The sequence below is a fragment of the Blennius ocellaris genome (assembly GCF_963422515.1).
Source record: "Blennius ocellaris genome assembly, chromosome: 17".
NCBI lineage: Eukaryota > Metazoa > Chordata > Actinopteri > Blenniiformes > Blenniidae > Blennius > Blennius ocellaris.
In genome coordinates this window covers 16,130,258-16,155,887 of record NC_137666.1, presented here as the reverse complement: position 1 = coordinate 16,155,887, position 25,630 = coordinate 16,130,258, and the positions used below count along the sequence as shown (strand labels likewise).

At 42.5% G+C, this 25,630-nt stretch overlaps 2 protein-coding genes across 2 annotated transcripts in view; both read right to left on the bottom strand.

The window, feature by feature from the left end:
• Positions 1-64: 64 nt before the first annotated feature.
• Positions 65-10,530, bottom strand: xgb (x globin; the record flags this gene model as incomplete). Its single annotated transcript, XM_080512516.1, has 5 exons — positions 65-184; positions 2,974-3,054; positions 3,282-3,402; positions 6,592-6,699; positions 10,358-10,530. The coding sequence occupies 5 exons, from the start codon at positions 10,528-10,530 to the stop codon at positions 65-67; spliced, it is 603 nt and encodes a 200-aa protein (XP_080368642.1).
• A 2,099-nt stretch (positions 10,531-12,629) lies between these two features.
• Positions 12,630-25,630, bottom strand: part of LOC308142887 (pleckstrin homology domain-containing family G member 3-like) — a 35,878-nt gene continuing 22,877 nt past the window's right edge. The window contains exons 5-19 of the mRNA XM_080513493.1: positions 24,068-24,137; positions 23,930-23,976; positions 23,692-23,842; positions 22,360-22,491; positions 21,843-22,025; positions 21,596-21,688; positions 19,320-19,406; positions 19,204-19,234; positions 18,913-19,014; positions 18,791-18,823; positions 17,950-17,960; positions 17,215-17,598; positions 16,409-16,489; positions 14,031-15,477; positions 12,630-13,936 (exon numbers count right to left, since the gene is read on the bottom strand). Coding sequence (XP_080369619.1) covers positions 13,329-13,936; positions 14,031-15,477; positions 16,409-16,489; positions 17,215-17,598; positions 17,950-17,960; positions 18,791-18,823; positions 18,913-19,014; positions 19,204-19,234; positions 19,320-19,406; positions 21,596-21,688; positions 21,843-22,025; positions 22,360-22,491; positions 23,692-23,842; positions 23,930-23,976; positions 24,068-24,137 — 3,460 coding nt within the window. The 3' untranslated portion in view covers positions 12,630-13,328. The remainder of the gene's footprint in view (positions 13,937-14,030; positions 15,478-16,408; positions 16,490-17,214; positions 17,599-17,949; positions 17,961-18,790; positions 18,824-18,912; positions 19,015-19,203; positions 19,235-19,319; positions 19,407-21,595; positions 21,689-21,842; positions 22,026-22,359; positions 22,492-23,691; positions 23,843-23,929; positions 23,977-24,067; positions 24,138-25,630) is intronic.

Genomic DNA, 25,630 nt, shown 5'->3' with positions numbered 1-25,630 from the left:
AACAGCACAGTAGATACACTATTTACACGCAGAATAGAAAGAGTCCGTGCGGTGGAGCGGCGGCTCATAGCGCCGTGTTCTTCTTCTCCGGTCGCTCCTTCGGGGAGAGCGCCAGTTGGCGCTGGCGGTCGCTCTCCTCCTGGTATCCCTGCTTCATCAGACCGGTCAGGAACTGGAACAGAGTCTGCATCAGGAACAATCAGGTGGAGAGAAGACGTAAGATTAAAGTATCTGTTAACACAAAAAGTGTTTTCTAACAAAGTTTTATCTCACGAAGATCAACTTGCTGAATGCATGACATTTCTAGGATTATTTAGAGACATCACTTTCTATTTCCTCTATTATGAATCTGTCTCAAGCAGGTACTTTTACCTACAATTCAAGCTACTTAAATTGTAATTCACTGTTACATTTAAAGGATGAACCATGACAGAATATGTCCATAATTTGACTTATTGAAACCTTTCATTCTTTATTTTTGTAGCTAATAAGTTTTAATGTGGAACATTCCTGCTTCATATCTCTATGTATTCACCATTGTGTAATTTTTATACATTTTGTTTGTTGGAGGAATGAGATTTGGTTTGTGGATATTTTATACTGATAAACTGAATTAAATGCTTTCTCTTGAAATCCAAAATGTTCCTTTACCATTAATCGAGTACAATGCAAGCAAAGTTACAGTAGATGCACACAATTTCAGTAATTAAAAAAAAATCATTTCCATCTTTGTATAAATCTACTTAACATTCAAAGGATTACATGTCTGATCTGAACTTGGGTGTTCAATATAAGCACTCATTAAACAAAAAAGATTTTCTTTTAAGGCTAAACACAGTTTAAGATTATTTATTGTAGTGTTACAAACTGGCCACTAGAGAACAGTAGATACAATTATTAAAGGAGATAAATGAGAACGTTGCTGATGTTATTCTTCCTCACAGGATATTTTCTAGAAATCTAATAAACTGAACTGACTTGAGACAAAAGATATATATATATATATATATATATATATATATAATTCTAAGGACATACTATCCAATACCAGCATTACTTCCAGGAGTCTGGGGATTAATAACACAAGGCATGTTGGAGTGACATAACATGTTGTGACAGAGCCATGTTTCATCTTCTCAGAAAGCTCATGTTTGGTTCAGTGAGACATGAATCGTCACATCAGTCAAGCTTGTGCTGCACTGAGTCCCGTCCCGAGAGAAGTGAGCCGAACACAGACTGTCACCGCTGGCAGGGGATTCCCCTACAACAGGAGGATGTTGAGATCTCTGAAGAGCTCATGAACATAATGGTGTATTGAAATGTGACATATTATATCCCCAAAAGAGAGGGAGAAAAAAAAAGACAAGAACACATTCATCACAGGAAAAAAGGAAAGTCAAATGTTATGAAAAGAAACAAAAAACGTCTAACAAAACAACAATTACACTAATGCACTCACATGTATGGGATGAGAAAAACAGGAGGTCAAAACAATCAAAATGACACCCAGAAGTAAAGTCAAAAGTTTTAAAATGACAACAACACGTACAACACAAAAACATGATAAGTGAAGTGAAATGTCAAGAAGGAGAAAGAAACTAGTGAAGCAAATATTTGATTAATTAAAAAAATTATCAGAAATTCATTAAAATTAGATTAAAATGACAGCAAAGCACAAAAAAAGGCGTCAAATTGAAGTCAACTTTCTCGATAAGATAAAGAAAACCCAATATAAAGTAAGCAAAATGAGACATTTTTCAGAATGAGCAAAATGGGAACAAAAAAAATATCCTTCAAAACAATTATAATGAGACATGAGAGCGATATCTAGTGTTTAAAGATGAAGAAACAAAAAAAAAATTGTAAAAGGACAAACATGAGACACAACATCCATATAAAATGAGAATGAGCACTCAGTTAAATGATGATGTTCTGTTGGTCCCATTCTTTTAGTGAGCCTGTGATTGGCTGAGAGTGGAGAAGGGGGCGGGGCCGGAGTAAGCAGTGTGCTCCTGGATGGATAATAGCAGCTGCAGACCTCCCTTGCATTTCCATGACAACAGAAGTTGATCTCCTTTAATATCCTCCATGAGGTGTCTCTCATGGGACACTGTGTGGGACATTTTCTTTGTAGTTTTTTGGGATTTATTCAGAAGAATTTAGCCATTAACATCCCAAGATCTAATCGATGGTAAATGACAAATTATCCCTGAAGATTTCATGCAATTCAGATTATTAATTTTTGTCAAAAGTTGTTAAGATACATACATACATACAAACCAATAAATAAATACACGCAGATGAAGACATAACCTTCCCCCCAACTTTTGTTAGGCTAAGGTAACAATAAGAAGTGACAACAGTACAGAAAGAGAAAAAAACATTCTAAGAAACACAAATTAACCCACGAAGTGACAAAATTGCAGTATATTATGAAACGATAGGCTGCAAAGTGACCACAAATAAAAAAAAGTTACAAAACAAACCTCAGTGTGTCACATAACCCACAAAACAAGACAAACTCCTACAAATACCAACAATGAAGACGTCCAAATGACCATAAGGTGACATTTAACATACACCACATCAGCCATAACATTACCACCACCTGCCTCCAGCCAATGAACTGCGGTGCAACGTGTGTTCTGACACCTTTCTGTGAGGACCAATGTTACAGAAGAGCAGTTGGTATAATGGATGGGGTGTTCCACCCCCCCCCCCCCCCCCCCCCCCCCCCCCACCCTCACTCCAATGCACATCACGTGCACATCCCTCAGACCCAGCTGTGATTGGTGATTGAAACCGATTTCAGTTCATGTTGCCTTTCACAGTGGGACACACACACACACACACACACACACACACACACACACACACACACACACACACACACACACACACACACACACACACACACACACACACACACACACACACACACACACACACACTCTCAGGCATCGGGTCCCTCACCTTCCACGCCTCCTCCAGCTCAGCGGTCCACCTGTCCTTCAGGATGGGCTGCACAGCACAGATGAACTCTGCTCCGACGTACTGCAAAACAACACCGTCAGACACTGGCGCACTCACGGTGTGGCAACAGAAGCACCTCGGTTATTATTTGCATGAGTAGGCTGTGTTCGCATTATGCGGGCCGGCGTGTGCGTCACTCCATTCAGATCCTTTTACTTTCGGTGGGTCTCGGTATAATGGCGGGTCTAATAAAGAGCCGAATTTAGATTCATCCAGAAACTAAACTGCACCTCACAAACAGGTCTTACACTGTAGTACTTTGGCGGGGCGTTGTAATGATAATGGCTTTTTCCCAGCTCCAGAGCCAGAGCCTCCAGCCTCTCCAGCTGGTCCAGTCTCGCCACACTCTTCTCAATAAAAGACATCACCCTGAAAGAGACAGAGAGAGAAAAAACAGTCAGGGAGAGACAGCCAGCCTGATTGATTGGCCACTTAATAGAGAATTAGCAGTGGGCGGCTCTCAGCAAGAGTGTGACACTCATCTGCGTTGAGAGGCTGCAGGGGGCATGGGCCTGGCGCTGTTGGGTGACGGGCGCCATCTACCGATTGTGGTGCACAAATAATGGCTGCTTAGCATTGGTTGATCACGCAAAAGGTAAAGGTTAGAGTATGGAGCCTTTATTAGAGCACATATTGGCCAATCAAGCACGCCATGGGGTGCTTGATTGGCCAATATGTGGCTAGTTAGGTTTATGTTTAGGGTTATGTTTAGAGTTGGGGTTAGGATTAAGGTTTAGGCGGTGGGATCGACAGATCTTTGCACAAAAAACAGATCCGATTGCGCAGAGCACAAATCGCCCAAAAGCTCTTTGCAGAGACTCCACTGGTCTCACAAATGGCAAAAAACAACAACAATAAATGTAATTGATTGTTTATGAAAGCGACTGGCTAGCCAATCTACAGCAGCTGAGATGGGAATGCACAACTTCATTATTTTGCTTTTTTAATACAATTACACTTGACTTAAGTTTCTGAAGGATGAAAACTGTTGTGAAGCTGCTGTCTCTCTGTCCTGCACAAATCAAAGGTGGAAAGAGCCCTGGAAATGTGTACTCAAGTACAACTACTGTTAAATTGTTCTCAGTTACAAGTAAAGGTATTGTTGATGCACAAGTACTCCTCTCAACGAAGATTCAACGTCTATTAAATTTCATTGTTGGGCGATATATAGTGTCGTTTATAGCAAAAGCTTAATTTAACAGAAAATGGTACATTTAAAGCACATTTCAAGTGAACAATGCAGTTTATGAAAAAAAACACTATTATGTTTTGATGACTAAAGAAAATTACATGAAAACAACTATATCATATTCAATAAACCTCTACAGAGGAAGTTTAGTTTTTAAGCTGGATGAAATATCATCATAAGCAGTTTTTAATGTTGTTTTTACAGCATGTAAAGTGTTTTAATGACTGCCTGTGTGTGTGGACTTAAACTTCTTATGGAGGAGCTGCAGCCTCATTTTCAAAATCCATTACCAGACGTGTCCATGCTGTCATCTGATTTACAATTGTTGATTTATTTACCTGGTTTTTCAAGGAAGTGTTGTCATTGTGAGTTAGAATTTCCAGGGTTCAGTCTTTGTTAGCCTCTATCAATAGTCGCTATTGTCTATTCACAAATTATTTCACTGCTGCTGTCTGCATGTAGTTAAACTCAGCTGATATGCTGCTGCTTCTTATCATCACAAGTTCATAAATCTTTTTTTCTGTCAAGAAGTGTTATCTGGAATTTTACAAAAATTAAAAACAAAAAAAATTATCCATCCTCTTCGCTGAAGCATGAGCAGTGATGAACTGAAACCAGTGAGAATAACTTGTTTTCCCCTTCAAACTGATTTCATTTCCATCGTTAAACAGAGCCACACTGTGCTGACGCTACTTATAAAAGCTCCTTTTTGTTTTAGCAACAAATAAACAACTCCGCTTCTTCTTAAAGAAATACCTGAGTAACTCTGGAGAGTTCACCAAAGCAATCTCCTGTGCTGTTTATGTTTTTTTTTTTTTTTTTTTAAGTGGGGAAACCTTGAATGGCAGTATGGAGGACGACCACAGTGTCAGAGTGGGTTCAGTCCTTCCTGCCGTTATGGACGTTATTCAAAATGTTGTTCAAAACGTCCACGAGTGACGCCGAAGAGCCATTTGTGTTACACTAGCGACGCACAACATTGTTTCTTTCATCTTTTGTTCTTCGACTTTTACAATGACAAGGGAGGCTGGTCATATTGTGGGGTTTTTGTTGTTGTTGTTGTTGACATATTGTTTTTTTTTGTTTGTTTTTTAAAGCCCAAACATCGATGAATGGATAACAAGCTCTGCGTGTGCTGTTCAAAGAAATTTGAACAACACTTGAATGGGCCACATTGTTGCACAGACTGACAAGTTCTTTTCACGGCAGAATGACACTTTCAGTTTACTTGAGATGCTCTCCTGCCAGATAATTCCTCATTAGAGCAGTTTCCAACCTGGATTCTGGGCTGACAGTGAGTGACAGGAACAATGAAGCAGGTGAGGGAAGGTGAGGAGGAAACCTCATGCTCAGATATGATGTTTTGCGAAAAAAAAAAAAAAAATCAAATAGAATAACATCAGTTGTTTTATTAAAGTGCACACTAGACCAGGGGTGTCAAACTCATTTCACTTCTGGGGCCACAAACAGGGAGATTTGATGTCAAGTGGGTAAATGATTACCGTATAATATATAAATAACTTGAACTTTAAATCTCAGTCTTTGTCTTCGTGCAACCAGGTTCTAGTCATGACCAATATATGACTAAGAAGTTCACATTTAATGAAATGTCCTTATACCACACATGACAAACCTGGAATTTGAATAAAAGAACTGCAATTGAACTCAAGAGCTATAAATTAAGATTTATTCAGAAACTCTATTTGTTGCTGACTGTATATTAAAACTTACCAGGTATTTGAAAAGGAAAAGCATTATTTAATACAACAAAGCATGTGCATTTTTTTCACTCATCACTAGAACTTCAATCTGTTTCAGCATTAATCTCAACTTTTTTGGGGAAACCACCTCAGTTTTGCCCCTCCTTTAAACGTTCACAGTAATGGAGTGTGAGCGTCAGGAATCACCATCACATCTTAATGACAGGCTACGACCCAAATCAAGTAAAAAAAAGGAAACTTTATAAGTTCATTTCATGATGGCTGGATCAAACATGCGAACACACATAAAAAACATTAATAATAAACTGCAATTATTCTTTTTATGCTGTATTTAAACTTCACAAGACTGATCTCTACTGAGATTTAAACTGTGTGTCCTCAATTCAATACAATTCCAATCTAATATTCTGCGTCGTTCCTGTGTGAACTCAGTTTGTGAATCTTCCAGAGTGGCAACTTGTGGATTTGTGAACTCAAATCAAAAGGCATTACCACCTAATAACAATGATTTACAATGATTATTATAAGAACGGCTCACTTATATTAATGATTTTGTCTTGAATGCATCGTGCTTGTTTGACAAGACATCAGTCAGATTTGCTCTCATGTGTTGCGATGATGAGTGAGGAAGAGGAGCGTGGGACTGACCGCAGGCCGTGCGCCCTCAGCTCTCGGCTGGTCCGCAGCCTCTCCAGGTCCTCCACGTCTCGGAAGAGGAAGAAGACGTCCTTGCACTCGGGGTGGGTCTCAAACAACCTGTTGCCATGACAACAAACAGCAGGCCTTCAAAGTGACACAGTGAACAGCTTGTCGTGTTCAATCCCACGCTTGAAACAGAGTCCCCCCCCCCCCCCCTTGAGACGGTAGAACCGTGATCCGATACGAATCTCCACGTTTCACCTCATCACCCGGACATTGTCGCCGCCCAACAATTTCAATAGAGACCTTATTGTGACTTTCTGATCTTATTCTTCTTCTGCCTCCACGACAAGCGGCTGCAATCAGCGGCGGGCCACGGAGGATCTGAGAGTCTGCTATTCAGGGGTACCCACATCTTCATGTCTTACTCCCGTGATGAGCCGCCATGGCCCGTCAAGAGAGAGAGAGAGAGGGCTGGGACGGAGCCTCGGTTAAACGAAGCCTCCGCTCACCCCCTCTGATTTAACCCCAATCAATTCCATTAAGCAGAGAATTTAAGCGAGCTACCCTCCAATCAGAGACGCTTTCAGTCTCCAGCTGAGGTGCCTGTGATTAGTCGTGCTGCCAGAATGTGGAGTTACCTCCTCTGGGTGTGAGCCGTGCTGCGCTCTCAACATGATGCAAGGCTTCATGGTAATTCCATTTATTTTTTAGTTTTTTTAAGGGAGAGGACGACAGCACGTGTCAGAGGTTTGATAAATAGCTACAATGATGATGATGCCAACTGTTGTGGTCTGCACTTTGAAAACATGGACAGGGACACGTGCTGGAGTGACAATCTGCATCCAGCAATAAGTAAGAGAAGAATATGAAACTGTAATGTAACATGTAATGTACTTCCGGTGAAGGTTTCCGCAGCAGGACACATACGGCACATTGGAGGAGCCATCAGACTGAAGGAGACGGTTTTTCTTCGTACTTGGAGGGAATATTTCTCGCCACCTCCTTGTTGACAAGCAAAATAGGAGCTCCGAAAATCATCAGCATAACTTAGCATACACTTGCACTAATTAATGTTTGGGACCCGCCCGATCCTGGTGCGTGCAGGCAGAGATAGGGAGGCAGCTGAGAGGCAGGAGGCAGAGAGGAGAGACCAGCGCGTCCCGATTCCTCGCTCATGCTCCACATTATCGGGCAGTCGCCCGCTGATTCTATCACCACAATAATGATGTTAATTCTCTCTTCCTGTAACCATCTGATGACATTCAGGTCACTGATAAGGTGGTGACTGTTTGAACATCCCTGCACAGTCCACCTCTGCATCTGTACCACTGGCTTGCATGCATTAATAACGACTTCTAATTGTAGGTGTGGCAGCTTCAAAGAGAAGCTTATACCATGTATCATGTTTTTCTTTCTTTCTTTCTTTCTCCCCCCCTCTGCGACCTCTAGTGCTCTGAGTGTGGGGAGAAAAGCTTTTCAATTAAACCTCAAAAAGAAGGAAAGGTTCCCATGAATAAATGCATTAGACGCCTATACCGTGGTCCCCTCATCGACACATCAAAAGATGTAGTGTCCTCTTTAATAGCTCCCGTGAAAAAGTGGCCTCTAACAAGCAGATGATAATGCAGAGTGGTGTATAGGAATACGATGTATTGACGCTTTGACTGGGAACGAAATGCGAGCGAGTACAAAGTAAGTCATGGATCTACCAGACCGAACCACATGTGGTTGTGTTAAAGCATTGAAAACACAGTTGAACTCCGCTGCAGAGGTGTGTTTGGAGCTCCTGGGTGTTTTTCTTCACCAAAATCTAAATGAGGAGAAAGAAATCACATTTAAAAGTTGTAAATACAGAGAGAAAAGCAACAGCTCTTACTAAGCTGACCACACAAACTCGAAATTGTATTCCCTTTTCTGTGTGTGTGTGAGTGCTTGAGTGTGTGTGTGTGTGTGTGTGTGTGTGTGTGTGTGTGTGTGTGTGTGTGTGTGTGTGTGTGTGTGTGTGTGTGTGTGTGTGTGTGTGTGTGTGTGTATTGGCGCCGGGGCACACACGCAAGCATGCATAACATATGTAGACAATGCAGCAATCTAAATGGCTCCAGTGGAATCTTAATTGGCGCTGACACAGAGGTTGTATTCATTCCTGTGATGTGTTATTTCACTACTATTCTCATCCACTAAGTCCTATTTTGAGCAAACGAGACGGAGGGATGCGGCCTTTACCAACGAGGGAGGTGTTGAACGTTAAATTTGGAGAAGAGGGAGTGAAAAACAGGCAATTAGTGATTGTAGTTTTACTGTAACAGTGAATTTGGACGTACAGAGCCTGGACGGCTCGGGGGGGTGGGCCTCTGGTGGCCCTGACCTACAGATGACCTACGTGTTTCCAGGCTAACACCTAAGGTCAACCCCCTCAACAGTCCGGGTCACCCCGGGTATGCGACAACAGAGCCAACAGTCTCTGCTCCGTCTTCATCACCATACGCTTTCATTTGTTTCTTTTTTTTTTTTTAATCGCCTGCCAGTTGCCAAAGGGACAAGGATGTTTTCCCGGACGCTGGTTATCATCATAATGGATCAAATGAGTTTCCCTGATGGCTAATGCCTGTAATTGTATGGCGGGCTACTGGTTATGACCTGGAGAGCCGCGTTATTATGTAATGACGTTAAAGATGTGATATGAAGTGATAAGAATGGAGGAGGGGTATTCTCCTCCCGGCTCTCAACGAGAGGCTGTAGGTCACAAGACCGAGCGGGGGCGGAGGTGCAGGGATGCTCAGTTTGCCGCATGCTCAAAGGTCAGGCGCCATCGGTTGGGATCTGCCCCGGCTTCAGGTCTGGTGATCTCCGGGTTCACTGGGTCAGGAACGTTTCACAAAGCTGTCTCTTCAGATTTACATGATATTGAAAAAAAAAAATTACTTGAAGGTTCTGTTTTCACCTGAACCCCAAGTTTATCTTTATTTGATGTATTTACTGACAACCCAGTGTCGTCACATGAATGACCGTAACTCTAAACCCAAACAGCCAGTTTTGTTTCTGATGTTTGTTTCGAGGGATCTGATGGATATGAAGGTGAAGAGTTAGGAACCAAGTTGGTCTGAACTGTGGTTCTGGTCTAATGATGCTTGTCCATGTTGGTTCATGATGGTCTGAGGTTGACCTGAACTGGTCTACGTCGGTCTGATGGAGGTCTGCCACGTTTCCATCCTTGTTTATTCTTGTACATGCAGGTCCACACAGATCAAATACTTTTTGATGCTGAAACTGGTCGATGTGGTCTAAACTGGTCTTTCCTGGTCTGATGCTGGTCTGTGTTACTCTACGTTGGTCTATGTTGGTCTCCACTGGATTTTTGCAGCTCTATGCTGGTGTGATTCAGTTGTTTTGCTGATATACACTGGTCTGATGGAGCTCTATACAGTTGATACTGATCAGTGTTGGTCTACATAGTCCGGTGGGGGGTCTGTATAGTTCTGATCCTGGTCTGATGCCAGCTCTAAATGGTGGTCTGATCCTGGCGTCTGCTGGTTGGATGCTGATGGTCTGGTGGAGGTCTATACTGTCATGATATTGGTTTACAGAAGTGCATCACCAGCACTGACCAGCACATAAACTACACTGGTCAATTCAGTCTGCTTTCTATTATTTCTGTCACAACTGTGTTTTTGATCATATATCTTTGTATTTTTCTCTGCTGTACAAATTAGATGAAGACTTGATTTAGACGTTTATACAGCCCGAGAACGAACAAACAGTTTGGACATCTTACCTGACGAACATGATAATCCCAACTTTGGCGATGTCGTCGCGGATAACTTTCCAGGAGTCCTTGATGATCTGGATCTGGTCTTGGCTGAGGTGCGCAGCAGCTCCAGCAGCATCCTCCAGGTTCCTCTCTGCAAACTCGGATTTCGCTGCCAGACCTGATATTGCGCAGCCCATCCTTCATCCAGAGGAGAGACCGTGGCTGTGGTGTCGTTTGATTCTAATCCACGAGGGAGAAAAGAACCGGTTGTCTAAACACTTTAGTGCCGGAGGAAATGTGTTGGTGGCCGCATCTGGTTCGAGTGCGCGTCTCGGGCTGCGCTCCTCCTGTGGGTGTCGGGGGCGCGCGTAAAATCTGTGCGCGCACAGGATGCGCACACCGCTTCAAAATAATTCCCTCCAGATGACGAGCGCATGTTGCATGAAGCATCGAGCCTTTACTCTGAAAGGTTACTCTGCATGTTTTCCTGCGTCTGAAAGTTAATTTACAACCGACTTATTGCGAAGATGGTTTTTCTGCTCCGGTTGACCCGAGGCATGAAAACTGGACTGTCAGATTAATAACGACAGTCACAGGTGCTCCTAATCACACTGCAGCCTCGTGGTTCCTCCATTTTTCATCTGTCATATTTATATATTCCACATAATCGAGCCGATATCCTCTATTTATCTTATTCCCGCACCAACATGTGCTCACATACCTTATTTCAGTCCAAATCCAAGATAAAGTAGTAACTCAAGCATGGAATATATCAATCCGTGCATTTTTCTCTATAGCTGTGTCCATCTCAACACCAAATCAATAAAGCCATAAAGAAACAGTTTCTTTGTCAGAGACATGATTGTCAATTTCAATGATTCACACATATTCTGCGTGTCACAAAAAACAAACATCTGCAGTGAAGCATCTGTAAACGTGCTGCCATACTAACTATTATCTGTTCATATTGCACTATTTTTGTTTGTTGCATGTTGTTCGGTTGCACTGGAGGAGCTGCTGTCCACTTCCATTGAACACTGTATCATGATAATAAAAGCTTTCTATTTCTATAATGGCCAATAATATAATAACTGTCACTATGGTAATTAATTTGGCCATTTTGAATGTAATTGAAGTAAATGCTTCTCAGTAATGGAGAGGCGGCTAAATAGCAAGTACCCTAAATTAATGATTTTACTCAACAAACTCCACAAAATCTACAAAAAACGAAACAAAACCAAAACCAAATATAATTTCCAAGATATACAGCCCTGTTTATGTATTGTTACAATATTGGCTGCAGTTATTACATTTTGAATTTAAAAAAAAGCTACTCCTTAATATAATTTGTATTTAATACTATCTGAAAAAAAAGTTATTACATTATTGGCTTCATTACATTTCAAATGGCCCAAAAATATGTTATTGGCAGGTATTACGTTGCGGGCTGTTACGATACTGAAAGGTCAAATGTGTATCACTGCACAAACACAGAGACAGTCACCATGCTACCTGCATTTCTCAAACGAGTATTCTACAGACACTTATGAAAGGTAAATAGTTGAGTCTAAATTGGCCATAATGAGCATCTGGGTTATCTCTGAGAGAGACCAACAGTCATCATGAGCCAACGATGAAAAGAACAGACAAGGAAAAAGGTGTGGGAAAAAAACAACAAAAAACATAGAAGTGAGATTATAACTTTCTTTCAACGAGCACTGCCACCATAAAGCTGCTGGAGAAGTTAAGACAGGTTTACAACCATTCTAGTAAGTATTCTTGCTTGAATTTCAATTAATTTCAAATTTAAAAACACTACTGTTATTGGCTTTTTGGACTCGAAGATCTATTTGTGTATCAATTTCAAGCTTTCATTTGTGTTTTCTTATGCTTTATACCACCTTTTACACCCATGGCTTCACACTATAGTTTGTTGTTTAATGTTTCATGACATACTGGTCCAAGTATGTATTTGTTGAAATCTATTTGTTTTTATCAAGGTCTTATAATTAGAGAAAAAATAGAGATATTAAAGACAAATGACCACCCAATGCTCAGCTGAAGTTGGTGCTGGTGTTTCGATGTGGCTAAATGAATTGGAAAACCTTGCATTAAAACAACTTGAGAGACATTGCTCTCGCTACATAGAGGAAATGTCACAGGTTGCATGTTGAGAGCCATCATTACATTTTAAGATTTGATACAGGATACATTTCCAAGCAACCACAAAATAGACACCAATTTAAAACATTAAATTTCTATTTTTATTGAAAATATTGCAAACTGCATGTATGAAACGAAGCATCCGCTGGAATGGAAAAGTAAAAAGGGCTTGCCATCAGTCAAGTATTTTAATGAGGCCGATCCTTTCCCAAATATACAGTTTTATAAATAAGGTTCAAGAAAATATACAACTTGTTGAGAAAAATAAAGCTCCAGTGATGTAAAGTAACACTTTTACAAGCAGCAACAGTCATCGTGAAGGCAAGTCATTGCTACGACCAGGTGCACGAAGAGACGACGGTTCAGAAGGCAGCTCTCTTTGGCGTTTGGACAGACGTTACAGACAGATCCTTTTCGCTTTCCCCTGAAACTCTCAGCTGACAGTTTACGGTAACAATGTTATGGTAGCAAAAAACACCAACTCATAGATGTATTAATAAAGTAGAACTTAAATTTCATCTGGTACAGGTGACTATTTACAACTATTTACAGAACTTTTGTATTGTGCAGACAAATGCCCAGTGTATAAATATTGCAATATACTTTTTTTTCTGAAGACGACATGCTTTCATGTCATATCGCACCAACAACATCCCTTTTATCTTACTTTGGTGCAACAAATCGTCACCTCAAGTCTTCTAACCTGAAAACTTCCCACAAACTTGCATTTTTTTGACTGAGAGTACATAAAGAGAGGATGTTGACAAATAACAGTAAGTGTTTCAAATGCCATATTCCTTTTTTTATATATATATATCCAGAATGCACATCCTCATAAGCTCGTGCCGAAGCTCTGAAACTTCTGTCGTAGGCTTTTAACAAGGTTGCTCTCTGAGGTCTTCCCAGGAGCCCTTGGTGCACTCTCCAGGCCGTCCTGACAGAGGTCCTGGTCTTGTCGTTTGACAGCGGAGCTCGTCTTGGCCGGTTCCTGCAGGTTTTGTACTTCATGAAGCGGGAGAGAGCCGAGCATGTGATCCAAGGAGCTCCACCTGCACAGCAGGGGATGGAGCTGGGACTGCGCCTCTACCGCCACACTCGTTTCAGCCTCTGGTCGAGGACAGTCTGTCAGGCCTTTGTGGAGGTCTAAGCAGCTGCTGCACTTGACCGAGCAGCCATTGGATCCGCCTCTGGAGCACTCAAGAATCCCATTTGGCACCGTGTAGCTGCGGCCTATTTTAGAGTGTGGATTTGAGGCATACTTGGAGCGCAGCTCCTGAACATCAGGCCAGTGGAAGGTCTCCGTCTGGGGGCTTTGTGGGGTAGTGATCGTGTCCTGGGAGCTGGAGCCAGAGTCGAGAGGTTGGCTTGCATCTGGAGATTGTACTTCATGGATAACTGCTTGCTCACAAGAAATCAAGGGCAATCTCAGGCTGGGTTTACCTGCAACATGCACAAAGACAAACACAGAGTTCTTCAGTCATCTTTGCATATGAATTAAAGTCAAATCATTGTCAGTCATCGGAATCCTATTTACCCCTTTTTCTCCACTGCACCTTCTCCTCGTGGACAGCAGACAGGCTCTTGACGCCTTGTTGACTTGCAGATTCTCGGTTCTTCGACCACACCATGGGTCTGTTGTTCTTAATGCGCTGGCTGTACTGACGAGCCAGCTGGAACACCTTGTTTTTCATCTTTCCCATGTCTTGTAGGATCTGATCCTCGTCCATGCTGGCTCGGAAGCTGATGATCTTTGGCAGAACGCTGTGGTTAACACTTCGGTTCTCGGGACACGTGGGGGTCTTCGACAGTTTAGAGTCCTGACCAGATCCTCCCTCCACTGCTGGGGACGTTGGGACTGGTGTGGACATGGAGGAGCGATCAGAGGGAGAGAATACTTCACATTCCTCTACAGTCTGAAGTTGCTGCTCAGTGTACGAGTTGGTATCTGACATCACTTCTAAATGAGAGTCATTCATTGTCTCATCCAGAATCTGCTGCGCTTCTTGATTTTCCTCCTCCGTTTCCATGACCCGCCACACCTCCAGCATTTCGGACGCGGGCCTGAACTCCTCTTCCGACAGAGAAGCATCTGTGACACTGTGAGATCTGGCCTTGGCTTCAACGTGCATCTGCGCTTCCATTTTGCGATGAGCTTCAGTGTTTCGACTCTTTTCTAATCCAGGAAGGTCAAACACAGACCAGGAAGTGGGCCTGTTGCGAGAAAGGCCTTTCCTTTGGACTGGAGCAGCCTTCTCCTGGGGAATACTGTTAAGCTGGCGACTCAGGTGTCTGACCAGGCCTGCCGGTATGTAGGACAGACTCTCCCTGCGCTTGATGCTGAAGTTAGCATCTTGGTCCTCCGCATGCTCGTAGTATTTTCTGATTTTACGGATGAGGAGGCGATCTTGTCTGGAGAGAGTGGACCTGTGCTCCCCTTCAGCATGCACGTCCACGGCAGGTTCTATCAGAGGCGTCGACAGATTATCCTTCGAGGTGGCATGTGGCTCAGGTGAAGAGCAAAGCAACATCTCTGTGTGTTTCCCCAAGTCCATCCCTGCAGAAGGGCTCTGGCAGGCGTCGTTGTCTGCTGAAGGCGACGGGCAGGCGAGGGAACCCAAGTCCTCTGAAACGAGACTGCTGCGTCTGGACAGGCTGCTGATGAAGTGCTCCGCTATCGCACTGGCCTGGTCCAGTACGGAGGAAGGCAGGATGCTTTTGCTCCTGGAAAGTACGTCCTCTTCCTCCTCCGAGAGCTCGCTGTTCGTCAGCACACTCGCCTCCTCCACGGGGAGACCAGAAGAGTCGCTGCCTCCTTCCTCCTCGCCGGTTTCTTGGGAGGTGTCTTGGGGTTCTGGGGTCTCGCTTTCTTGTTCAGAGTGGCTCACAGGAGATTCACGGCACTGGGAGTACTCCTCCTCCAGATGATTGATCTCTTTCACTTGGGGGACGCAGTCTGGAGGACACACATCCTGCACGGTGACCTGAAACATGACAGGAGTGTTTACAAAGGAGGACACAATGACTTAAAGGTGACCATCCAATAGCAAGCGCTCTCAAGCCCTCATTAGCATAACGGTCCTCTTCAAAGTCATCTCGGTAGTTTTATCTAAAACATCCTCAATTAATCTTAATCGACAGACTTGAGTTTCATACGACAGTGATCTATTACCATGTACAACATCTAGATCTGAAAACTACTGCAAAGACACTGCGGGTGGCCATTTCTGTCACTTCTTGTTGAGTTTATGTGCGAAGGTCTGTGTCTCTCACTGCTGTCTGCCATAGATCTAAATTTGCTTCCAGGTGTTGCTGGCGGCACCGGAGAACCTGTTAATTCCAAAAAAAAGGGCAGCTCCAAGCTGTGCCGTGAAGATAACATTGGGAAGAGAAAAAAAAAGAAGAAAAGCTGTGTCACGAAGTTACGGCTTTGATGACGGTTGTAAGAACTGTAGCCGGCCTCTAAATCAAATGTTGCTTTTCGCAGAGGGAAGCGCTGACTGCAAGACAACGCTATGCGAGTGGTGTTTTATTTTCCAGCTGGTACAAAAGTACAGCAGGCACTGGGATGGCTCCAGGCACTATTCAGACAGGCGTCACAGAAATGCTGTGTTCATGACAAAGGGAGTCTATTGAAACTTGCCTTTGTGTCTATTGTGATAAAGAGCGACTTTGCCTCATTTAGAGATAATAAATAATGCTCAATACACTTTTATATTCACAACATAAATAGCACCACAAAAGTTAGATCATTATAAATTATCACAAGAAAAAAAATCTGATTGATGTTGGAAGCTTTTTAGATTTTTAGAGGGTAGAAATGACAAAATAGCAACAAATGTGAAAACAGCTGGATGTTGACATTTCATTGTTAAAGAGGGCTGTATGAGTACTGAGTGATTTTTAAATTATTACCCGAGAGCTGGGGGACTCCTTCACAGGTGTTTCCTCCTTTCTGCAAGTTTCCACTTCAGCTCCATCTTGGCTCTGATCATCCTGAAAAGGGCAACACACAGCATTCGACTAAATGTTTTCTACGCCACTGAATCCCTGTGATTGCACTGTGACTCAGTAAATGGCAGAAGCATTCTGCACAGCAGAGAAACATTATTTTATCAACAAGTGGATTGACATGGTAGCTGGAAAACTGACATTGATGTCTAATCATGTATATATATCCTGAAACAATGCTTTAATTAAAACAAACAAAAAAAAAAAGCTTTCAAATTCTGAAAAGAGGAAAATCTAATAAGGAAACAACTACCAAAGAGCAAAGCCCTTATTATATAATTATAATTTAATTACATGACTACATTAACCTTTGAAGCCAAACATTTAGTGGGGTGCATTAAGATGCTGCTTCGAATGCAGATGCAAGTGTGATTTTTACAGCATAAGCTCAATGAAAACACTCGTGAGACACAGCAAAATGTGCAAACACAGACAAGGGGGACCTTTAACTACTACAGAATAGTGCATGCACAGTGAGATGAAATTAACTCCAGTGCATGCAAAAACATGCACCAGGTAGGATTTTAAAGTTATGAACATGAGTCTGATCAGAAGTCCATATGAGGGTATCAACCCGAAGTACAGGGCAGAAGGAAGCAGGTGTTAGAGGTGTTCATGAAGGAATAAAGAAACTGGGGTCATGAGCCAAAGTGGGTAAAAGTGTGGATAAACCCAGAGAAAAGAAACCCGCGGGTGGCAGAAACCCTCACCGTTGTGAAGTGAGTGGAAAGCAAAGCCCTCGCTCTATAGTGCCAGCAGGAGATGGCGGCCAGCACTGAGCTGGCAAAGTCGGCTACCTGGTCGTCTCCCATCAGTATATCTTGATTGTAATTCTCCTCCACCTCCTCTTCCTCCTCCTCCTCCTCCTCCTCTGCCTTCTGCTGCTGCAGCCCCCCCTGACTGGGTGAAGAGCCCAGGTTGGGATCACTGCCAGCGGGACTGAGCTGCTCCAGAGGATCCATTCTGGGAATCAGATCCTCCAGACGTGGCCTCTCAGCCCGGGGCTGGCCTAGACTGGAGGTCAGCGCACCGACACTAGTGGCTGGCTGAAGGGAGCGCCTGTCCCCCGGCAGTGCACCCTCACTGTCTGCATGCTGTGGCGTGAAGTCATAGACATGTGGTTTGTTATTGCAAGGCCAGTGCTAAAGCCATGTTGTGACTGCAAAGCTGTAAATGAAATGAAATCGTCATGAGGCAGCTTGAGCTCGGGGTGAGATATGGTTTTTTTTTTCCGTGAAAGTCAAAATATGTTCAGTGAAGATTAGGACTGGATTTTCTCATTTGGAGTTTCTTTTTCTTTTCTTTTTTTTACCCCAAGTTCAAATACCAAGTGTGACGTGCTGCGTCCAAACTGCGCACACCATATTTCACCTCAGCCCAGCCAGCTAAACAAACTGCTTTCCGACAGCACAATAAAAGAATAGATTTGGAATTCAGACGCTCACCTTCAAAACAGCTGCAACCGGAGACAAAAACAAAGAGGAGAGATGAATGAGAACATCAATAAGAATGAAAAACAAAAAAAAAAGAAACAAGCTTGCTCAGATCAAATATTCTGCGACAAAACGAGACAACATGCATCTTGTACAATTATGGTCGGGACGCAGTCTGTGCCCTCACAAAGAGGGGCCGAGGGAGGGAGTAGTAAGTCTGGCCCAGACTTAAGGGAGGCCCTGTGATTAGATAAATACCAATAAGAAGCATCTTTTGCACTGTAGCTCAAGCTGAACTTGATGCAATTAGCCCGGATGTGATGACCCACTCCCTCACCCAGATGAGACGGTTGACATGAAAATTGCTTCTTCATTACATTGCTTCAAAAATTGATCTGGACAGGGAGCAAAGGAGAACAGGAGACAAGATACTGAGGGTTTTTCTCTTTGGCGATGGCCAATTAGAAAACGGGAAGACACACAGAGACACAGGAGAATAGGGCTGAATTTGACTATTGAAATGAGAGCGTGTGTGACAAAGCCTTCGGCCAATGTGGCTCATAATTAACTTCATTATGGGCGAGGCAGAGGGGGAGTGAGTGTCTGAGTGTGTGTTTTGATCTGTTTTTCAGGTGTCTTTGAAAAAGGGAACAAAGCAGAACTGCTCTTATACAACGGACATGAAATAACCTTGGTATGGAGTCGCAAGGCAGATAGACCGCTCGATACAAACTGGACAGTGGATCTCTCAGGGCTGGTAATAAATCTGCCCCTTTGTGTGCCTGAACCCGACTGAATATCAAGAGATGTAAATAAAAAAAAAAAATAAAAAAACCCCCAACAATGAACTAACCTTTTGTGTTCCTTGTGATTTGTTTTGCCGGCTCTAAAAGGAGAAATGAAATAGTGGTCAGCGCTCGAGAGGGTTTATACTTTCATTCAGGGAGCACTGTTGGTGAAGAAGATGAATTTTACCCGATCGTCTCCTTCCATTTCGTCCTTTATGGTGGAAGTCGTCACCACGGCAGGATTCCGTTTTCTTTAGCCTCTCGGGACTGTACTGATACTTCCCTGAATCTGGGCAGCAGACGGAAAAACATTACAGAACAAAAAAAATATGTTCTGCACAGACATGAATTAAATTCAACATGAAAAATAAGCATCTCCTCTTATTTTCTATTAAAAATGATCTACCCCTTTTTTCATTAGGAAACATGGTTGCTAGGGCGACAGGTAAACGAGAGGCAGAGTATCTGTAATACTCACAGTTTGAATTATCCAGGATGGCTTCTTGTGCCTTTTCAAAAGAGAAACAGCGCGTTTTAATAGGGAGCATTACTGAGGAAGAAGAGAAGAAAGAAATGGACAATGTTTTTCTCTACCCTCTGCGGGAGGATGGTGTTGTGATTCTCCAGGATGAGCCTCTTGATGTGATGAGCCCAGAGACGCTTCTCCTCTACCGACTTGGCCTGCAACAACAAGGACTTCTCATGAATAAAGACACAGCAGAGACAAGCGTTCATACAGAGCAGTAGCATTACTCAGGTCTGTGAGTGCAACAGAAAAAAACAAACATTAAAAAAAACATTTGGTCAACGCAGTCTGTGAAATATATGAACCGGACAATCAAAGGTGTGATGGGCTTTTCACGGACTGTCAGAAAAAAAACCTTTAAGAATTAAGAATCAGTTGTAGTCAGACCATGTGGAATAATGCCAAGATAAAAGGTGGGGATACCATACAAACGTTAAGACACAGGATATTGGAGATTGCATTAACCACCTCCCACCCGTAGGCCTGAATATCCGGGCAAAGCCAGAAGACAGAGTCATGATTTCCCCACAGTCCCTCCAGCAGCTCAGTGGAGCCCCGGTCTCGGGGTTGATAAAGGAGATCAAGGTTTTCCTAGAAATGTTTGTCTCGTTCCTGCTGTTGGTGGTGGAAAACGGTGTCGTCCAGCCGCTCAGACACGTGTCCTCTGTTCTTATCAATGCTCAACTACTTCTCCCACGTTTTTTTTTTCACATAATCGTCAGAGCTGCTGCCTGAAGTTTTTCAGTGGAAGCCTTTCCTCAGGGAAAGGTTAGGGTTAGGGGAGCAGTTAAGGGTTTAGGAACCGTTTCTCCAGGACCCACGTCTCACCTTCAGTCACAAAGTTGTTTCTCTAACCTCTATCCACCATTGCCTTGCAGTTACAGTAGGTAATACGTTTTATTCTAAATTAGCGGATATGCTATCGCAGTTGTGTCACGTATAAGGCCCCCGGAGGCTCCAGTATAGCCCACCAAACCACTGAGCAAATTGTGTATCAGAATAACTCACTCTACCAAAAAGCAACATTAATACTTTTAATACAAGTATTTCAAATCAAATGACATTAAAAATGAAATCAGTTTTTTTTTTTAATGGTTTGATTTTTTTGCATGATAAGATGATTTCTATTAAATTCTGCTGCTTTTGCCTGGTCAGAGTGTCTAAAAAAACTTGAATATCTCCACTGTGCTCAGCGCCGCATTGTTCTCTCTGCTGCTCGAGTTTTTTGACACTACAAGAGTGTATGTGAGGAGAAAAAGTGCATCTGTAAATAACAATTTCTTTCAGGCTGAAGCTCTCGTATGTGTCAGCCCACTAAATCTCTGGTCTTGTCTTCTATACCGAGTTTAGTGATGTGACTCACGCTTTCAGACTACTCAAAGACTTTTTTTTTTTTTTTTTTTTTTTTTTTAGGAGTGTTGCTTTCTTTATTTAGAAAATTCCTCATGCGCGATAAATTCGTCTCCCATCTCAGTGAACACAGAGCGCTGTATTGATTTCATGATGGCGGGGCCAGTTTTAGTCTGTCTGTTTGTGATTTTGGATAAAATGCATCCAGAATATGCAACAGCTTTCCAAGCTCCATGCACTTCATTCCACAAATAATTTCCTCCTTTTAACTCCAGGATAACATTTCGTCTGCAATGTTCACTCTACATACTAATGTGGTGTGTTTGTAAGAAAGAAAATCATTATTAAAAGTACTATATATGTAATGTATGTAAACAAAAATATTATTAAATGTAATTTAAAGGTAATTTTCTAAAATTTTAAACATAAAACAAGATGTGGTGCAACATTTTCCATTGGTATGTGAGAGGATTTGCTGTGTTTGAGAGACACTACAAGACTGCATTGCTTGCGTTTTTATTTCCTGAAACTTTATTTAGAATTTAGAATACGCGTATTTACTGTGTTTTACTTGTACTGGTGAAGTAGCTTTGTTCTCCCAAGTAAATGATAATAATCCAGCAGAATGGAGTCGTATGTAAACCAGATGGGGTTTAGATCTTCCTTATAATCTCTCAAATCACACCCTGCTTACAGTTGATGCCATGTTTTCCATGATCACAATTCCACTGCAGAACAGCCACATTGAGAAAGAAATGTAAACTAGATGTCTTGAAAAGTTTCCACATATTTAAAACAGATGAACACGACAGTGGAAATTCCATGTCAATGAGGTAAAAGGGTGCAATTCTGCTCCTGGCTCAACAATGGACGCAAGTCACTTCAACTGATGAGTGGCTTCAAAGAGACGAGGCTGTATCCAGGTGTTTTGATATTTTCTGTGGCGCACAATATGAAAGGTTACCATGTAATGGCGTAGCCACACTGCTTTTACCTGCACCGTATGGGGCTGCTTGGGATGCTTGAAATGGATCACACTGAAGAGCAGGGGATCCTTGGCGCTGTCGAGGAGCATTAGGGTGGAGCACTGCAACCACAGGAAGACACATTAAGAGGACGGCTTCATCAAATGTAGCGTTTCGTTATATCTCTGGCACGAAGCTCAATAAAATTGCTTTCCTGTTCTATATACGCATCTTCTCTCTTTCCTCGTATTAGGTTGTGAATATGAAAATGTGTACCAAGATGTGGATTTTGTAGACGTAGTGTTCCCCTCTCTTCTTGGTAATGAGGAGCATCTTTTCGAAGAGGAAGAGCGTGCGGGTGTTCTTCGCCCTCAGCACATGAAAGGTGCCCTCCAGCACCAGTTCTCCATAGGTGGTGAGGTCGGGACCTTTCCAGTTGATCAAAAGAGACTGGATCTCCTGCAGATAAACATGAAAGACACACACAAACCCATACAGACAGACTCTGGGTCAGAAATGCCAGGATGACATCTGCTTTTATTGGCAATCCCCACACAACACCTGGACGAAGGGAAACGACTCGATGGCTCGTTTGTCTCGAAGAAAAACCAACAAATTGGATCTTTAAAATCCAGATTCGTGAAAATGCTGTGGTGGAGGTGTTAGTGTGCGACAGACAAATGTCCCTCGACTGAGAATGTAATGTACCTTTCCTTATGTGAGCCCTGCACCAGACATGACGTGAATGCACAGCTTCACACTTTGGTATGCGTGTGTGGCGCTTCCATCTGACCTGCACTCTCACGGCGTGTTCGTGCTTCCTCTTCATGTCGTTGATGTACCAGGCCACTCCCGTCATCGTGTCTATGGCCTCCTGAATGACCTCGTAGCCCTCCTCATCTGGGTCAAAGTGCCTCGCGATTTCCTATTAAGAGACATGAAGGCTTTTGAGGCGGTTGTTCTCGCCGATTGTTTATGTCCGTTTGCAACTACATTAATTAGTTCTTCGGTTTCGGCAAACAAGTCATGATTGTGTAGCGATTTGTGAGGAAAACTGAAAGGTGGCGTTGATATAACAGACAGGAGGGGTAATTTTCACAGGATTCCTCATTCATTACTATTATTTTATAATGATTCCTGAACGAGTGGAGTTTAGGAATAATAATCTCGGCTGAATAAAATACAAACATAATGAATTCAATATTGTTTTACAGTGCAGACCTTCAAACCAACAATAATTAACCATCTTGATACTATTAACTAAACATTGAACATGGCATTTCACAAAAAAACAGAAATGTCCTATTTCAGGGGACCTTTAGCAACGGCTGGTTCAAGACTGCATCATCTCAACAACGTAAAGAGCTGGTTTTGTTTATGTCTCTGCTATTATCAAATTTTCCATTTAAGAATATTGGCAGAAAGAAATTGACCAACTCTGCAAAGTGCAAACTTGTAGATAGCATCATGCTTTTGGTCCTCTATGGCTCTTAAGAGTTACAAAATATAACCAAGTCATTAGAATCATTAGAAATACCAGCAAAGTGGTAGAGCTGGACTCTGTACAGGAGGCCTCAGAGAGGAGGATATGGTGGCCATCAATTTTGAACTTTTCACTTGCCTAAATTTTCCTATCAAGCTCTTCACAATTTCTATATATTATACTTATTTAGTGTCAAGCCTCACGTGTATATATAGTACTTATTTATTTATTTCAATCTAATATACTATACATTTATATTCTTTATGGACCAACGCTGCTAAGAATCCCCCCTGGGAATAATAATTATTTCCATTCTTTTCCATAATATCTAAGTCATTACTGGAAGGTGGGCACATAATCCCCCAAAAAAAGAAAGAAGAAGTGTGCGTGGCTTGAGAAGCAATTGCTTTGTGCTTTATTAGTTTTTGAAATAGCTTTGAATAGCTTTAATTGCAAAGATGGTTTGGAAGGATTTTACCTCAAGATGTAATAAAAAACTAGACCAGAAGGGCACAAATTCCTCTCATCCCATCCCTTGGTCAAAGGTGGGTAGTTTAAAAATCTCAGAATTGACAGTTTGCCAAGGGATTGTGTTGAAAAAAAGCAGCAGTGTTGTGACAACACAATCCCCGGGGACATTACCTGGAGGAGCAGGTGGTATTTCAGGATCCTCTGAACTGGCTTGAGCAGGTAGGAGCCCAATGGGAGGGAGCGCTTCAGGGCGGCCTGCCGGTCCCTGAAGAACTTGGCTAATGTTTTACTCCTCATGCAGTCGGTCAGAGCTGCCACGGAACTGAAAACCAGCAGAGAACAATATCAAGCATCAAGAAGAGACGTATTTAAAATATAAAAAAAAAAAAAAAAACCTGCAGCGACTTACTTGGGATAGTTGGTACAATACTGGGTGTAGATTTCAAAGTATTCACTCTGGGGAGAAGAGACAGATCAGACTGGTGTGTCCTTCATTGAGTGAATCATTGCTGCTGTAGATTAGTATGTGGGAGATGGTTCTGCTGACCTTATTTACAAAGCATTGAGCGATCGCCACGGGGTCGTTCTCACACATGTCCAAAGACTGCAGCAGTTCACTGAAACAACACAACAACAACAACATATAGAGGCTCAGTGTTCAGATCAGAATACTAAAATGGTCAGAACATACAACGCAAGAGAGAAATAGCTGGTGGCAACCATATATAAATCAACAACACCTTTTATACCCTTTATAGACTTTTCTCTTACCCTGGGGTGACATATGAGCTTTATAATGAAACTCATCAGAAGAGGGCGCCACACACTGTTTGTGCCGAGACTTGTACATAATACCAGTGATTTGCAGCATTCAAAAGTGCTTCAAAAGCTTTAGAGATCCAGTTTAGCTGCTTGTTAATGAGTGATTAATCAGAGTGAAACATGCATGACAGAAGGAGGACACCCAAGTGAAGGATTTCTGTGGAAAAGTACACCTTAGGAGAACAGTTTTCATGAAAGGGGCCGTACATAGAGAGTGTTTGTTTAACATGACATGAAAAGAGGACAACACAGAGCACTTCAGACGTCAGATTTAGATTAAAATCTAGCTGGCTTGACTGAAAGCAAGAAAATGTCCCAGCATTTGACGGCACAATGAGAACGATAGCAGGGTTAAGATTATTATGGACACAGTGTCGATGTTTATTTACCCTGCATGACTACATGCCTCGGGTCAATATTCACAGCTGGAAGCAGGTCAAGTGCTACTAAGAAATACAAAATACAGGCTAAAAGAGAAGTTACATATTAGTTTCTATTAAATGTAGACATAAGCGACAGAGAAAACCTGGCTAATTACAGAATTACAGTAAAGCACATGTCTTGGGCTGAACATAGATTATACTGTACAAAAACAGATGACTCATGTATTTTTTGGGTGAATTTCTATTGCAGCACTAATCTGTTTTTCCCTGGACGGCCTCCAATTCTGTTGTAATACTAAGACAAATGTGGCACCTGTGTATTGGCTGAACCAGGGATTTCTCCACCTAGAAAATACTATAGCAGAAGACAGTTGTTGTGAAATCACAGTGCTCGCAACTCCCTGCAGTCCTGCGAGAAAAGACAAAACAGCTCCCCTCTGAACGAGACACTACAAGGTCCTTCAAATCAGAAACGTGTCAACAGCTTTGTCTTGAGCACAGCTGGGTACGATGTCAGGAGAAAGTAAAGAGAGAAGTAGCTTTGCTTCAGTTCTTTCTCAGCCTGGAGGCTCCTCAATATGAGAACGAGGAGGAATGTTAATGTGTGTTTTGGCAAGTGGTGTGGTCACCAATGAGCATGTGCCGACACAGAAGACGAAATGTAAAGCTGCAGCTGCAGCCGCTACTTCCTGCAGCCTTTTGCTTGATTTCCTCAAAGCACCTTCGCTCTCGGGTGTCAACTTTTCGTCCTGCATCTGCTTTCAGTCACGGAGAGGAGCGAGATAACAAGGCGGTCAAGCATCATCCGTTCTCGACCGTTCCGATAAGCTCCACCATGTAACTGTGGCGTGTCATTTTACACACACATTAAAGCTAACAAAAACATTCCTCACCCAGAGGAATTG